The sequence below is a fragment of the Pseudophryne corroboree genome, chromosome 4 (assembly GCF_028390025.1).
Source record: "Pseudophryne corroboree isolate aPseCor3 chromosome 4, aPseCor3.hap2, whole genome shotgun sequence".
Classification (NCBI taxonomy): Eukaryota; Metazoa; Chordata; class Amphibia; order Anura; family Myobatrachidae; genus Pseudophryne; species Pseudophryne corroboree.
In genome coordinates this window covers 945202230-945214247 of record NC_086447.1, presented here as the reverse complement: position 1 = coordinate 945214247, position 12018 = coordinate 945202230, and the positions used below count along the sequence as shown (strand labels likewise).

The 12018-nt window shown below is 46.1% G+C and overlaps 1 protein-coding gene across 1 annotated transcript in view; it reads right to left on the bottom strand.

Annotated features, from left to right (window-relative positions):
* IARS2 (isoleucyl-tRNA synthetase 2, mitochondrial) overlaps positions 1–12018 on the bottom strand; it is a 349183-nt gene that overhangs the window by 1129 nt on the left and 336036 nt on the right. The window contains exon 21 of the mRNA XM_063919433.1: positions 8723–8867. Coding sequence (XP_063775503.1) covers positions 8723–8867 — 145 coding nt within the window. The remainder of the gene's footprint in view (positions 1–8722; positions 8868–12018) is intronic.

Sequence of the window (12018 nt, the reverse complement as noted above, 5' to 3'; positions counted from 1 at the left end):
CCCCTTCACACATTGCCGTAGACTGAGCTACAACTCCCCATCAGACATTGCCGTACACTGAGCTAAAACTCCCCATCAGACATTGCCGTACACTGAGCTAAAACTCCCCATCAGACATTGCCGTACACTGAGCTAAAACTCCCCATCACACATTGCCATACACTAAGCTAAAACTCCCCATCAGATATTGCCATACACTGAGCTAAAACTCCCCATCAGACATTGGAGTACACTGAGCTATAACTCCCCATCAGACATTGGAGTACACTGAGCTATAACTCCCCATCAGACATTGGAGTACACTGTGGTATTACTAGCCATCAGACATTACCAAACACTGAGCTACAACTCCCCATCAGACATTGCCATACACTGAGGTATAACTTCTCATCAGACATTCCCATACACTGAGGTATAACTCCCCATCAGACATTCCCGTACACTGAGGTATAACTCCCCATTAGACATTCCCGTACACTGAGCTATAACTCCCCATCAGACATTGCCGTACACTGAGGTATAACTCCCCATTAGACATTCCCGTACACTGAGCTATAACTCCCCATTAGACATTGGAGTACACTGAGGAATAACTCCCCATCAGACATTGGAGTACACTGAGGAATAACTCCCCATCAGACATTGCCGTACACTGAGCTATAACTCCCCATCAGACATTGCCGTACACTGAGCTAAAACTCCCCATCAGACATTGCCGTACACTGAGCTAAAACTCCCCATCAGACATTGCCGTACACTGAGCTAAAACTCCCCATCAGACATTGCCGTACACTGAGCTAAAACTCCCCATCACACATTGCCATACACTAAGCTAAAACTCCCCATCAGATATTGCCATACACTGAGCTAAAACTCCCCATCAGACATTGGAGTACACTGAGCTATAACTCCCCATCAGACATTGGAGTACACTGAGCTATAACTCCCCATCAGACATTGGAGTACACTGTGGTATTACTAGCCATCAGACATTACCAAACACTGAGCTACAACTCCCCATCAGACATTGCCATACACTGAGGTATAACTTCTCATCAGACATTCCCATACACTGAGGTATAACTCCCCATCAGACATTCCCGTACACTGAGGTATAACTCCCCATTAGACATTCCCGTACACTGAGGTATAACTCCCCATCAGACATTGCCATACCCTGAGGTATAACTCCCCATCAGACATTGACGTACACTGAGCTAAAACTCCCCATCAGACATTGGAGTACACTGTGGTATAACTCCCCATTAGACATTCCCGTACACTGAGGTATAACTCCCCATCAGACATTGCCATACACTGTGGTATAACTCCCCATTAGACATTCCCGTACACTGAGGTATAACTCCCCATTAGACATTCCCGTACACTGAGCTATAACTCCCCATCAGACATTGCCGTACACTGAGCTATAACTCCCCATCAGACATTGCCGTACCCTGAGGTATAACTCCCCATCAGACATTGCCATACCCTGAGGTATAACTCCCCATCAGACATTGCCATACACTGAGGTATAACTTCTCATCAGACATTGCCATACACTGAGGTATAACTTCTCATCAGACATTGCCATACACTGTGGTATAACTCCCCATTAGACATTCCCGTACACTGAGGTATAACTCCCCATTAGACATTGACGTACACTGAGCTAAAACTCCCCATCAGACATTGGAGTACACTGAGGAATAACTTCCCATCAGACATTCCCGTACACTGAGCTATAACTCCCCATTAGACATTGGAGTACACTGAGGAATAAATCCCCATCAGACATTGGAGTACACTGAGGTATAACTCCCCATCAGACATTGCCGTACACTGAGCTATAACTCCCCATCAGACATTGCCGTACACTGTGGTATTACTAGCCATCAGACATTACCATACACTGAGGAATAACTTCCCATCAGACATTGCCGTACACTGAGCTAAAACTCCCCATCAGACATTGCCATACACTGAGCTAAAACTCCCCATCAGACATTGCCGTACACTGAGCTAAAACTCCCCATCAGACATTGACGTACACTGAGCTAAAACTCCCCATCAGACATTGGAGTACACTGTGGTATTACTAGCCATCAGACATTACCATACACTGAGGAATAACTCCCCATCAGACATTGATCAGACATTGCCGTACACTGTGGTATTACTAGCCATCAGACATTGCCGTACACTGAGGTATAACTCCCCATTAGACATTCCCGTACACTGAGGTATAACTCCCCATTAGACATTCCCGTACACTGAGGTATAACTCCCCATTAGACATTCCCGTACACTGAGCTATAACTCCCCTTCAGACATTGATCAGACATTGCCGTACACTGTGGTATTACTAGCCATCAGACATTACCAAACACTGAGGAATAACTCCCCATCAGACATTGCCGTACACTGAGGTATAACTCCCCATTAGACATTCCCGTACACTGAGCTATAACTCCCCATCAGACATTGATCAGACATTGCCGTACACTGTGGTATTACTAGCCATCAGACATTACCATACACTGAGGAATAACTCCCCATCAGACATTGCCATACACTGTGGTATAACTCCCCATCAGACATTGCCATACACTGTGGTATAACTCCCCATCAGACAATGCCGTACACTGAGGTATAACTCCCCATTAGACATTGCCATACACTGTGGTATAACTACCCATTAGACATTCCCGTACACTGAGGTATAACTCCCCATCAGACATTCCCGTACACTGAGGTATAACTCCCCATCAGACATTCCCGTACACGGAGCTATAACTCCCCATCAGACATTGCCGTACACTGAGGTATAACTCCTCATCAGACATTCCCGTACACTGAGGTATAACTCCCCATTAGACATTCCCGTACACTGAGGTATAACTCCCCATTAGACATTCCCGTACACTGAGCTATAACTCCCCATCAGACATTGCCGTACACTGAGGTATAACTCCCCATCAGACATTGCCGTACACTGAGGTATAACTCCCCATTAGACATTGGAGTACACTGAGGAATAACTCCCCATCAGACATTGCCGTACACTGTGGTATTACTAGCCATCAGACATTACCATACACTGAGGAATAACTTCCCATCAGACATTGCCGTACACTGAGGTATAACTCCCCATTAGACATTGGAGTACACTGAGCTAAAACTCCCCATCAGACATTGCCATACACTGAGCTAAAACTCCCCATCAGATATTGCCATACACTGAGCTAAAACTCCCCATCAGACATTGCCATACACTGAGCTAAAACTCCCCATCAGACATTGCCGTACACTGAGCTAAAACTCCCCATCAGACATTGACGTACACTGAGCTAAAACTCCCCATCAGACATTGGAGTACACTGTGGTATTACTAGCCATCAGACATTACCATACACTGAGGAATAACTCCCCATCAGACATTGATCAGACATTGCCGTACACTGTGGTATTACTAGCCATCAGACATTACCATACACTGAGGAATAACTCCCCATCAGACATTGATCAGACATTGCCGTACACTGTGGTATTACTAGCCATCAGACATTGCCGTACACTGAGGTATAACTCCCCATTAGACATTCCCGTACACTGAGGTATAACTCCCCATTAGACATTCCCGTACACTGAGCTATAACTCCCCATCAGACATTGCCGTACACTGAGGTATAACTTCTCATTAGACATTCCCGTACACTGAGGAATAACTCCCCATCAGACATTGCCGTACACTGAGCTATAACTCCCCATCAGACATTGGAGTACACTGTGGTATTACTAGCCATCAGACATTACCATACACTGAGGTATAACTCCCCATCAGACATTGCCATACCCTGAGGTATAACTCCCCATCAGACATTGCCGTACACTGAGGTATAACTCCCCATCAGACATTGACGTACACTGAGCTAAAACTCCCCATCAGACATTGGAGTACACTGTGGTATTACTAGCCATCAGACATTACCATACACTGAGGAATAACTCCCCATCAGACATTGATCAGACATTGCCGTACACTGTGGTATTACTAGCCATCAGACATTACCATACACTGAGGAATAACTCCCCATCAGACATTGCCGTACACTGAGGTATAACTCCCCATTAGACATTCCCGTACACTGAGCTATAACTCCCCATCAGACATTGATCAGACATTGCCGTACACTGTGGTATTACTAGCCATCAGACATTACCATACACTGAGGAATAACTCCCCATCAGACATTGCCGTACACTGAGGTATAACTCCCCATTAGACATTCCCGTACACTGAGCTATAACTCCCCATCAGACATTGCCGTACACTGAGGTATAACTTCTCATTAGACATTCCCGTACACTGAGGAATAACTCCCCATCAGACATTGCCGTACACTGAGCTATAAGTCCCCATCAGACATTGGAGTACACTGTGGTATTACTAGCCATCAGACATTACCATACACTGAGGTATAACTCCCCATCAGACATTGCCATACCCTGAGGTATAACTCCCCATCAGACATTGCCGTACACTGAGGTATAACTCCCCATTAGACATTCCCGTACACTGAGGTATAACTCCCCATCAGACATTGCCATACCCTGAGGTATAACTCCCCATCAGACATTGACGTACACTGAGCTAAAACTCCCCATCAGACATTGGAGTACACTGTGGTATAACTCCCCATTAGACATTCCCGTACACTGAGGTATAACTCCCCATCAGACATTGCCATACACTGTGGTATAACTCCCCATTAGACATTCCCGTACACTGAGGTATAACTCCCCATTAGACATTCCCGTACACTGAGCTATAACTCCCCATCAGACATTGCCGTACACTGAGCTATAACTCCCCATCAGACATTGCCGTACCCTGAGGTATAACTCCCCATCAGACATTGCCATACCCTGAGGTATAACTCCCCATCAGACATTGCCATACACTGAGGTATAACTTCTCATCAGACATTGCCATACACTGAGGTATAACTTCTCATCAGACATTGCCATACACTGTGGTATAACTCCCCATTAGACATTCCCGTACACTGAGGTATAACTCCCCATTAGACATTGACGTACACTGAGCTAAAACTCCCCATCAGACATTGGAGTACACTGAGGAATAACTTCCCATCAGACATTCCCGTACACTGAGCTATAACTCCCCATTAGACATTGGAGTACACTGAGGAATAAATCCCCATCAGACATTGGAGTACACTGAGGTATAACTCCCCATCAGACATTACCATACACTGAGGAATAACTTCCCATCAGACATTGCCGTACACTGAGGTATAACTCCCCATTAGACATTCCCGTACACTGAGCTATAACTCCCCATCAGACATTGGAGTACACTGTGGTATAACTCCCCATCAGACATTGCCGTACACTGAGCTAAAACTCCCCATCAGACATTGCCGTACACTGAGCTAAAACTCCCCATCAGACATTGCCGTACACTGAGCTAAAACTCCCCATCAGATATTGCCATACACTGAGCTAAAACTCCCCATCAGACATTGCCATACACTGAGCTAAAACTCCCCATCAGACATTGACGTACACTGAGCTAAAACTCCCCATCAGACATTGGAGTACACTGAGGAATAACTACCCATCAGACATTGATCAGACATTGCCGTACACTGTGGTATTACTAGCCATCAGACATTGCCGTACACTGAGGTATAACTCCCCATTAGACATTCCCGTACACTGAGGTATAACTTCTCATCAGACATTGGAGTACACTGAGGAATAACTCCCCATCAGACATTGCCGTACCCTGAGGTATAACTCCCCATCAGACATTGCCGTACACTGAGCTAAAACTCCCCATCAGATATTGCCATACACTGAGCTAAAACTCCCCATCAGACATTGCCATACACTGAGCTAAAACTCCCCATCAGACATTGACGTACACTGAGCTAAAACTCCCCATCAGACATTGGAGTACACTGAGGAATAACTACCCATCAGACATTGATCAGACATTGCCGTACACTGTGGTATTACTAGCCATCAGACATTGCCGTACACTGAGGTATAACTCCCCATTAGACATTCCCGTACACTGAGGTATAACTCCCCATCAGACATTGCCGTACCCTGAGGTATAACTCCCCATCAGACATTGCCGTACACTGAGGTATAACTTCTCATCAGACATTCCCGTACACTGAGGTATAACTCCCCATCAGACATTGCCATACACTGGTATAACTCCACATTAGACATTCCCGTACACTGAGGTATAACTCCCCATTAGACATTCCCGTACACTGAGCTATAACTCCCCATCAGACATTGCCATACACTGAGCTATAACTTCCCATCAGACATTGGAGTACACTGTGGTATAACTCCCCATTAGACATTCCCGTACACTGAGGTATAACTCCCCATCAGACATTGCCATACACTGTGGTATAACTCCCCATTTAACATTCCCGTACACTGAGGTATAACTCCCCATTAGACATTCCCGTACACTGAGCTATAACTCCCCATCAGACATTGGAGTACACTGAGGAATAACTCCCCATCAGACATTGCCGTACCCTGAGGTATAACTCCCCATCAGACATTGCCGTACACTGAGGTATAACTTCTCATCAGACATTCCCGTACACTGAGGTATAACTCCCCATTAGACATTCCCGTACACTGAGCTATAACTCCCCATCAGACATTGCCATACACTGAGCTATAACTCCCCATCAGACATTGGAGTACACTGTGGTATAACTCCCCATTAGACATTCCCGTACACTGAGGTATAACTCCCCATCAGACATTGCCATACACTGTGGTATAACTCCCCATTTAACATTCCCGTACACTGAGGTATAACTCCCCATTAGACATTCCCGTACACTGAGGTATAACTCCCCATTAGACATTCCCGTACACTGAGCTATAACTCCCCATCAGACATTGGAGTACACTGTGGTATAACTCCCCATTAGACATTCCCGTACACTGAGGTATAACTCCCCATTAGACATTGCCGTACACTGAGCTATAACTCCCCATCAGACATTGCCGTACCCTGAGGTATAACTCCCCATCAGACATTGCCATACCCTGAGGTATAACTCCCCATCAGACATTGCCATACCCTGAGGTATAACTCCCCATCAGACATTGCCATACACGGAGGTATAACTTCTCATCAGACATTGCCATACACTGAGGTATAACTTCTCATCAGACATTGCCATACACTGAGGTATAACTCCCCATTAGACATTCCCGTACACTGAGGTATAACTCCCCATTAGACATTCCCGTACACTGAGCTATAACTCCCCATCAGACATTGCCATACACTGAGCTATAACTCCCCATCAGACATTGGAGTACACTGAGGTATAACTCCCCATTAGACATTCCCGTACACTGAGCTATAACTCCCCATCAGACATTGCCGTACACTGATCTATAACTCCCCATCAGACATTGGAGTACACTGTGGTATTACTAGCCATCAGACATTACCATACACTGAGGGATAACTCCCCATCAGACATTGCCATACACTGTGGTATAACTCCCCATCAGACATTGCCGTACACAGAGGTATAACTCCCCATCAGACATTGCCGTACCCTGAGGTATAACTCCCCATCAGACATTGCCATACACTGAGGTCCAACTCCCCATCAGACATTGCCCTACACTGAGGTATAACTCCCCATCAGACATTACCAAACACTGAGGTATAACTCCCCATCAGACACTGCCATACACTGTGGTATAACTCCCCATTAGACATTCCCGTACACTGAGGTATAACTCCCCATTAGACATTCCCGTACACTGAGGTATAACTCCCCATTAGACATTCCCGTACACTGAGGTATAACTCCCCATTAGACATTGCCATACACTGTGGTATAACTCCCCATTAGACATTCCCGTACACTGAGGTATAACTCCCCATTAGACATTGCCATACACTGTGGTATAACTCCCCATTAGACATTCCCGTACACTGAGCTATAACTCCCCATCAGACATTGCCATACACTGAGCTATAACTCCCCATCAGACATTGGAGTACACTGTGGTATAACTCCCCATTAGACATTCCCGTACACTGAGCTATAACTCCCCATTAGACATTCCCGTACACTGAGGTATAACTCCCCATCAGACATTGCCCTACACTGAGGTATAACTCCCCATCAGACATTGCCATACACTGCGGTATAACTCCCCATCAGACATTGCCATACACTGAGGTATAACTCCCCATCAGACATTGCCATACACTGAGATATAACTCCCCATCAGACATTCCCGTACACTGAGGTATAACTCCCCATTAGACATTCCTGTACACTGAGGTATAACTCCCCATCAGACATTGCCATACACTGAGATATAACTCCCCATCAGACATTCCCGTACACTGAGGTATAACTCCCCATTAGACATTCCTGTACACTGAGGTATAACTCCCCATCAGACATTGCCATACACTGAGGTATAACTCCCCATCAGACATTGCCATACACTGAGGTATAACTCCCCATCAGACAGTCTGTTTCTGTATAGTGGTCCTATATAAGTGCAGGCTGCTATAATGACCAGAACTGTATGACTGTCCATCTATCGGAGGGAACAAGTGATGGGCTCAGATATTGTGACACTTTAATCTAAAAGTGATTGATGAATTTCCTACCTTCCAAGTTGATAAGAAACGAGCCTTTCAGAACAATGGCGTCTGCTGGTAGATCCACCGGTAGCTCCGTCACTAGTGTGGTCTGAGATGCCATTAACAATTCAGTCAGCTGTGAGGTGCTGGATGTCTCCTCCGCCTGCAGAGTCTGGGAGACAGATCAGCGGTCAGAGCACGGGTCCGAACACAAGTTGCTGACAGCGCTATGCCACCATGTGCATTGGACCTAGCAGAAGCTCTGACACATTCAGGTACAAAGAGAACACAGTCTGCCCAGCTTACACAGAATGAGAACAGTCCACCAAATGTAAAACATACAGTACGTACTTTCCACCGCAATAGTCATTAGTTACCAGGGACAGAAGTGACAACGCTCTGGGTCGCTGAATGCTTTATTCTAACCTAAATGTGCACATTCCCATAGTAAGTCCATGAAAATAGGATTTTTATTACCTACCGGTAAATCCTTTTCTCGTAGTTCGTAGAGGATACTGAGGTTCCATTTAGTACCATGGGGTAGACGGGTCCACTAGGAGCCATAGTCACTTTAAGAATTTGATAGTGTGCGCTGGCTCCTCCCTCTATGCCCCTCCTACCAGACTCAGTCTAGGAAACTGTGCCCAAGGAGACGGACATACTTTGAGAGGATAGATAAGGAAAGCGGTGAGAGTACGAACCAGTACACACAAGAAGGAATGCAATGCTAACCAAACTTGAAACCAGAAACAGCAACAGCTGAACCAAATAGCATTACTGAACCAAGTAACAGTGCAGGAAGAACGAAGCACCGGGCAGGCGCCCAGTATCCTCTACGGACTATGAGAAAAGGATTTACCGGTAGGCAATTAAAATCCTATTTTCTCTTACGTCCTAGGGGATACTGGGAATCCATTTAGTACCATGGGGAAGTACCAAACCGGGTGGGAGAGTGCTGAGGTTCTTGCAGAACTGATTGACCAAACTGAAGGTCCTCAGAAGCCAAAGTATTGAACTTGTAAAACTTAGCAAACGTGTTCGGACCTAATCAAGTAGCTAGCTCGGCAGAGCTGTAAAACCGAGACACCCCGGGCAGGCCCCCAAGAAGAACCCACCGACCTATTAGAGTGGGCCAGTACAGATTTTGGAACCGGTAAGCCTGCCGTGGAATAAGCATGCTGGATATTGAGCCTGATCCAGCGTGCAATAGACTGCTTTGAAGTTCGACACCCAATTTTATTGGGATCATAGAGAACAAACAGCGAATCAGATTTCCTGTGACGAACTGTTCTCTTGACATACACCTTCAAAGCCCTTACAACATCCAAAGACTTTGAAGTAGCAGAGGTGTCCATAACAACCGGAACCACAATAGGTTGGTTGATGTTAAACGCAGACACCACCTTAGGAAGAAATTGCTGACAAGTTCTGAGTTCAACTCTGTCCTCATACTCTTGTGAGACATTCCCCCAACTCTGACACACGTCTTGCTGATGCCAAGGCCAACGTGCGACGGTCTTCCACGTAAGATACTTTACGTCTACCTCCTGTAACTGTTCAAACCAGTCCGATTAGAGGAACTACAGCACCAAATTGAGGTCCCAAGGTGCCATGGGAGGAACAAAGGGAGGTTGGATGTGCAGAACACCTTTCAAGAACGTCTGGATCTCAGGGAGAGAAGCCAATTGTTTCTGAAAGAAAATAGACAAGGCCGAAATCTGTACTTTTATAGAACCTAGACGTAGGCCCACTCCCGACTGCAGAAAAAGTCCCTGATGAAATTCCACCGCAGAATATTGTCTGCTCTCACACCAAAAGACATATTTCTCCCAAATACGGTGGTAATGTTTAGACATTAACCCCTTCCTGGCTTTGATAATAGTCGGGATGACCTTGTCAGGAATCCCACTCCTGTCCAGAATTAGCCGTTCAACTTCCATGCCGTTAAACGTAGCCACGGTAAGTCTTGATAGATGAACGGGCCCTGTTGCAGAAGATCCTCGAGAAGAGGTAGAGGCCACGGATCTTCGAGCAGCATCTCAAAAAGATCTGCATACCAGATCCTTTGTGGCCAGTCCGGAGCAATGAGGATTATTTGAACCTTTTCCCTTCGTATTCATTTTAGAATTCTTGGGATCAGAGGAAGCGGAGGAAACACGTACACCAGCTGGTAGACCCACGGAGTTGTCAGAGCGTCTACCACCACTGCTTGTGGGTCTTTCGTCATGGAACAATATCGCTTGAGCTTCTTGTTGATACGAGAGGCCATCATGTTGATTTGTGGATATCCCCACCGACGTGTCAACCACGGAACACCTCTGGGTGAAGGCCCCATTCCCCCGGGTGCAGGTTGTGTCTGCTGAGGAAGTCTGCTTCCCAGTTGTCTACTCCCGGGATGAAAACTGCCAATAACGACACTGCGTGTTTTTGAGCCCAGAGGAGAATTCTTGACAACTCTGACATTGCTGCTCTGTTTTTCGTTCCACCCTGTCGGTTTATGTATGTTACTGCAGTCACATTGTCTGACTGGACATGAATAGTCTGAAGAAGAAAGTAGCCTGTTGAAGAGCATTATAGATAGTAGAGTTCCAGTATGTTTATTGGAAGGACGACTTCCCTACTTTACCATCTTCCCTGAAACTGCACCCCCTGAGTGACTGCGTCCCAACCTCTGAGGCTTGCATCTGTGGTTAGCAGAATCCAATTTTAAATCCCGAACCTTCAACCCTCGACTAAGTGAGAAGTTTGTAACCACCACAGGAGGGAGATCCTGGCTTTTGGAGACAGACAAATCCTCTGGTGCATGTGAAGATGTGATCCGGACCATTTGCCCAACAGATCCAGCTGGAAGGACTTCGCATGAAACCTACCATACTGAATCACCTCGTAAGAGGTCACCATTTTCCCCAGAAGGCATATGCAGAGATGCACCGAGATCCGGGTTGGCTTCAGGACAGGCCAAACCATTGACTGGATTACCACTGGCTTTTCCAAGGGAAGGAATACTTTCTGAGACTCTGTGTCCAGTATCATTCCCAGGTAAGGAAGCCTCTGTGTTGGTTCTAGGTGAGATTTTGGTAGGTTCAGAATTCACCCGTAATCCAGGAGTAGTCTGGTTGAGAGGCCAATGTTCTCCAAAAACTGTTCCCTGGACGGTGCCTTTATCAGAAGATCGTCCAGGTACGGAATTATGTTCACTCCTTGTTTGCGGAGTAGAAACATCATCTCCGCCATCACTTTGGTGAACACCCTCGGTGCCATGGAGAGACCAAATCACAGGGCCTGGAACTGGTAGTGACAGTCCTGCAGTGCAAACCGTAGAT